This window comes from Octopus bimaculoides, chromosome 22, assembly GCF_001194135.2.
Source record: "Octopus bimaculoides isolate UCB-OBI-ISO-001 chromosome 22, ASM119413v2, whole genome shotgun sequence".
Taxonomy (NCBI): domain Eukaryota; kingdom Metazoa; phylum Mollusca; class Cephalopoda; order Octopoda; family Octopodidae; genus Octopus; species Octopus bimaculoides.
In genome coordinates, this window is record NC_069002.1 from 18040000 (window position 1) to 18045931 (window position 5932).

Genomic DNA, 5932 nt, shown 5'->3' on the forward strand with positions numbered 1-5932 from the left:
ATATATACGACAGGCTTCTTTCAGTTTCTGTCTACCAAATCCACTCACAAAGCTTTGGTCGGCCCGAGGCTATAGTGGAAGACACTTGCCCAAGATGCCACGCAGTGGGAATGAACCCGCAACCATGTGGTTGGTAAGCAAGCTACTTACCACACAGTCACTCCTGCGCCTATGTTAATTATTTTCAAAATTAACTGAAACAAAAGCAGTGTATTTCAACAGAAATGAGGAAAGGTTTAGTCTTCAGTTTGCTGCAAAGTCAGAAGGACTGGAATCACTGTAGCACAATGTGATTTGAAGGTGATGTAGGTGCTATTTTAGCAGGTTAAGCAACTACATAAATGCTCCCCTCATTAACTAATCATAGCTATAGGTGTCATTGATGTTGGTTGGTGCTTACCTCTTGAGTACTTTTGTCAGCAACAGCAGCAAATTCAAGGGAAAGATTCTTAAAGACACATTTCAGTTTTGGCCATGATGAACTTGTACCTGTGGTCCATGTTGTTAGACAGGTTGTGTCTGTACCAATTGTCCTGGAATGGAAATGATCATAAAATAGACGAATAAGAAACATTTGTGGAGTAGGAAGATACAAGAGAAAGCAGTGTTCATATATGGAAGATGTTCAGGAGCCATAAAAACTAGACACTTGGATAATGTCCCAGGGTTCATTAGATACAGTGAATAATTTCTGCTACCCAGGGGACTAAATTAGTAGTGAGGGAGGATGCACAGAGAGTATAATAGCTAGAATAAGAATAGGATGGAGGGAATTCAGAGAGCTTTTACCTCTGTTGGCAACCAAAGGTTTCTCTCTCCCAGTGAAAGGAAGGTTGTATGATGCATATATACAAACTGCAATTCTACATGGTAGTGAGATGTGGGCTCTGAATGTAGAGGACACATGAAGGCTGTAGAGGAATGAGGCTAGTATGCTCTGTTGGATGTGTAATGTAAGTGTACATGTTTGACAGAGTATTAGTGTATTGAGAGAGAAGTTAGGCATAAAAGGAATTAGATGCAGCATGTAAGAGAGAACACTGTGCTGGTTTGGTCATGTGATGTGGATGGATGCTGACAGCTCTATAAAGAAGTACCAGTCACTCAAAGTAGATGAAGCACATGGAAGAGAGACATGGGATGAAGTACAGAAGGACACCTGAGTATGCTGTACCTTTCAGATGAGAAGACAAAGACCTGTACTCTGCAGTAGAAGTGTTAAAGCTGGTTCATATAAGATCAAGAGATGGTCCCAGTTAAGTTGACAATGAAAGGAAAAAAGGGTTAGTTTTCATTAAGATGTTACTCACCTTAATTCTTTCCCAAACTGGAGCATATCACTAGCGTAAGCTGTAGACTGGCTAACGAGTCGTTCAGAAATATCTTTTAACTTTGTTACACTGTTATATAAAGCTTTTATGTGTTCTTTACTGTTTGCTAACTGACTTTGGGTGTCCCTGGGAACCAGATCCTGAAAAGAGAAGCATTTCATTGTTATAAGTTATGACAAGAAAATTTGAAATTTATCAAAATCAAGTTAAATTCGACGTCTGGCATCCATGCCAACGTCGTCTCCCTCATTGGACACAAAACTCAGCTTGCGAAGACTTATTGGGGCAAGCGATAGCAAAATTGTGATGGCACCTGTGCCCAGCGTCGCCTTTCTGGCACTTGTACCTGCAGCATATGTAAGGACTTTCAAGTGAGATCGTTGCCAGTGCCCCTGGACTGGCTCTTGTGCGGGTGGCACATAAAATACACCATTTTGAGCGTGGCTGTTGCCAGTACCGCCTGACTGGCCTTCGTGCCGGTGGCATGTAAAAAGCACCCACTACACTCTTTGAGTGGTTGGCGTTAGGAAGGGCATCCATCTGTAGAAACTCTGCCAAATCAGATTGGAGCCTGGCGTAGCCATCTGGTTTCCCTAGTCCTCAGTCAAATCGTCCAACCCATGCTAGCATGGAAAGCGGACGTTAAACGACGATGATGATGATGATGATGATGAAACACACACGAAGAACAATATCTTCTTTTCTTTCTATTGGCTTGATCTGAAGGAAGTAGTTGTGTGCTTTCTGTCACTGCTGACATTGATGCAGTTAATAAACTGCACATGGATAAAATACTTGCACTTGCTAGAAATTCCAAGCTTCACAATTTCTGAGAGTAACTTCTTAATGGCAACCATACATCTACACAATGGCCTAGACTGCATCCTAAAGACTAAGCTGTTTATTTAAGATCTACACTGGATATAAATGAGTCCTACATTAAACTACTGCTCATCTATCTGAAGTGCTGCTATTACTTCAACTACCTACATATTCTAGATGATATCTAAAATAAGGTCAACTGACTAATTGGTTAAGACTCCCTCACACCCCACTACAACAGCATTCTCTGTCACTCCTACTGTGTCCCCTGCAACTTTTTGTTTCAAGGCCCTGTCCCTTCAATCAAAATTCATAATCTATGCACCTTTTATTCACAGCTATATTTTGTTTTAATCTATCTGAAGTTCAATATTTCACGTTATCATCATCATCGTTCATCATCATCGTTTAACGTCCGCCTTCCATGCTAGCATGGGTTGGACGATTTGACTGAGGACTGGTGAAACCGGATGGCAACACCAGGCTCCAATCTAATTTGGCAGAGTTTCTACAGCTGGATGCTCTTCCTAATGCCAACCACTCAGAGAGTGTAGTGGGTGCTTTTACGTGTCACCCACACGAAAACGGCCACGCTCGAAATGGTGTCTTTTATGTGCCACCCGCACAAGAGCCAGTCCAGGGGCACTGGCAACGATCTCGCTCGAAGGATTTCGTGTGTTGACCGCACATGAGCCAGTCCAGGGGCACCGGCAACGATCCTGCTCGAAAAACCTCCTAAAGAACATCTTTAAAAGTACAAGTTAAATTTATTTAGGACTGGAACTATCGTATTATTTCATGTTTAGGAAGGCCAACATTTAATAGGGTTGAATATTTATTCGATGGACTCACAAATATCAGAAGACAAGCATTTCAAAATAACAACTGTGAACTCCATTCTGTTCAGAAATAGCAGGTGGGTCACATAAAAAATGTGAACATCTGTAAATTGTGTGATGGTGCCATGAGAAATGCTTCTATATTGTGGCAGTTGCATAATATAGAAAGAAGTGTAAAACTGATAACTATATAATCCAACCAAAATATTTCAGTTATGCAAATGTAAACAGAATTACTATTTAGCCTCAAAATACATTGTACATATTCAAAGAACCTTCTTGGTTTAACGGTATGGAACATTCTTCCAGTATTCTTTTACTTGATTTAGTCATTTTATGGTGACCATGCTGGAGCACTGACCTTTAGTCAAAGAAATCGCCCCCTGGACTTATTCCCTGTAAGCTGGGTGCTTATTTTATCAGTCTCTTCTGCTGAACAGCTAAGTTATGGGGACGCAAACACACACACATAAATATATACATATGACGGGCTTCTTTCAGTTTCCGTCTACCAAATTCACTCATGAGGCTTTGGTCAGCCCGCGGGTATAGTAGAAGACACTCTTTAAAGTATAGAGTTGAATTTCGTGTAGCCACCTGTTGACAACTTTTCTCCCCCACTCATTTTGTAGGAGGTATTACCCATTTTTCTGGGCTCTTTTCACAGCTATGCCCCATTTGAAATTTGCATTAGTTTTTGTATGAAAGAATAAAAAAAGGGAGTAAGGCTTGTTTGTTGTTTGCAGAGAAAACATCAAACGTGCCTGAGAAAAAAACATGGTCTTTCCTTGCAATTAAAAGACATGATGAACTATGAAAGAAAGTGATTAAGTACCAGGGGTTGGGAAAGAAGAGAGAACTAACACTCGATTGTTCTAGAACTCCCAGAATGAAAACGAAAACACCTGAAAGACTTAGCCTCTATTCATTACTGTCTTTCTCTCTTCTTCATTATTAAAAGAAACTAGAAAAGTCGATCGTATCTCAGTCTAATTGTCATTGTAAATGACTGATGCTTTCCTTTCTCTGTCTCTATTGCTTCACTCCTTTTCTCTACGGTTAAGAGAGTGAAGGTGCATGGCTCAGTGGTTAGGGGTATTTGGCTCACAATCATAAAGTCATGAGTACGATTCCTGGCAGTGCGCTGTGTTCTTGAGCAAGGTACTCTACTTCACTTTGCTGCAGTCCACTCAGCTGGCAAAAATGAGTTGTAGCTATAATTCAAAGAGGCCAGCCTTGTCACATTCTGCGTGAGAGTGAATCTCCCTGAGAACTATGTTATGATATGCATGTCTGTGGAGTATTCAGCCACTTGCACGTTAATTTTACGAGCAGACTGTTCCGTTGATCAGAAAACAGAAACCTCATTGTCGTAAGCGACAGAGTACCATTTTTTAAAAAAGAGTGAAAGAAGAGGAAATGTTTCATATCATAAGGCAAAAATGTCATGTGTTTAGTATAAGCAGTGAAAGCTAAGATGAAATAATTGCTATTCTGTTATGCATTCACTCTCAACTCATGCTCAGTTTGATAACAACAACCTGCACATCAGTGTTTATCTGGTGGGGTTGGCCTCCAGATCTGTGAGACCCACAAATGCTGCTGTTAGGACCAGATTAATACCCATAGTGACCCTAACGACTGAAAAGATTTTCCTGCCCCTATATAGGATCTTTTTTCATTTTCTTCCAACAACTTGAAAATTTATCTTCCTTCAGTCCATTCAGCTGGCCAAAATGAGTTGTAGCTGTAATTGAAAGGGGCCATCCTTGTCATATACTATGTGAGGCTGAATCTCCTTGAGAACTATGCTAATAGTATGCATATCTGTGGAGTACTCAGCCACTTGTGAGTTAATTTTACCCACGTGTGGTAATGAAAAATGAAAGTGACATCCAATATTTGCTGTAGCTATTTGTCTTTAACAATGCGTCAATGTAACTATGTATCAATTTTTCTTTCGATCTATGTATCTACTGTCTCTCTCACTTTCTCTTTCTCTGGGTCCTTCCTCTCTCTCACTTGTAATTTAACAATGTGTGGATGTATCTAGGTATCAACTTTTCTTTCGATCCATCTATCTACTATTCTTGTGATGTGATAAACATTTAAAAACAAAACGAACACCGTCACCACTCACTGTCTCACTCTCTCTCTCTCTCTGTCCTCTTCTCTCTCTCACTTCACCACTCACTTCTTCCTTTGAAGGAAGTGTGACACACACCACAGGTACGTACAAAAAGAAAACTAGCTGGACCCGTGAAAAATTCACAGAAAGTATAAAAAATGTAAGCATCTGTAAATTGTGTACTGGTGCAATGAGAAATGTTTCTATATTGTGATAGTTAAAGGCAGCGTGAGATGCTTAGCGGTATTTCGTCTGTCTTACATTCTGAGTTCAAATTCTGCCGAGGTTGACTTTGCCTTTCATCCTTTTGGGGTCGATAAATTAAGTACCAGTTGCATATTGGGTTCGATCTAATCGACTGACCCTGCTTCCCTAAAAAATTTCAGAAATTGTGCCTATAGTAGAAAAGTATATTGCAACAGAATATAGAAAGAAGTGTAAAACCGATAACTATATAATCCAACCAAAATATCTCAGTTCCACAAACATGAACAGAATTACTATTTAGCATTAAAATACATCGTACATATTCAGAGAACCCTCTTGGTTTAGTGGTACGGAATGTTTTTCTTGGATTCTTTTACTCTTTTACTTGTTTCAGTCATTTGATGGTGGCCATGCTGGAGTCCCACCCTTTAGTCGAAGAAATTGACCCCTGGACTTATTCCCTGTAAACCTGGTCCTTATCCTATAAGTCTCCCCTGCTGAACAGCTAAGTTACAGGGACACAAACACACCAGCATCGGTTGTCAAGCAATGGTGGTGGTGGTGGGGGGGACAAACACAGACACACACACACACACACACACACA

General features: G+C 40.4%; 1 protein-coding gene across 2 annotated transcripts in view; it reads right to left on the reverse strand.

Moving 5' to 3' along the window:
• LOC106867306 (sorting nexin-8) overlaps window positions 1–5932 on the reverse strand; it is a 79757-nt gene that overhangs the window by 17311 nt on the left and 56514 nt on the right. For both annotated transcript variants that reach the window (XM_052975871.1, XM_014912146.2), the window contains exons 8-9: window positions 1311–1471; window positions 401–533 (exon numbers count right to left, since the gene is read on the reverse strand). In XM_052975871.1, coding sequence (XP_052831831.1) covers window positions 401–533; window positions 1311–1471 — 294 coding nt within the window. The remainder of the gene's footprint in view (window positions 1–400; window positions 534–1310; window positions 1472–5932) is intronic.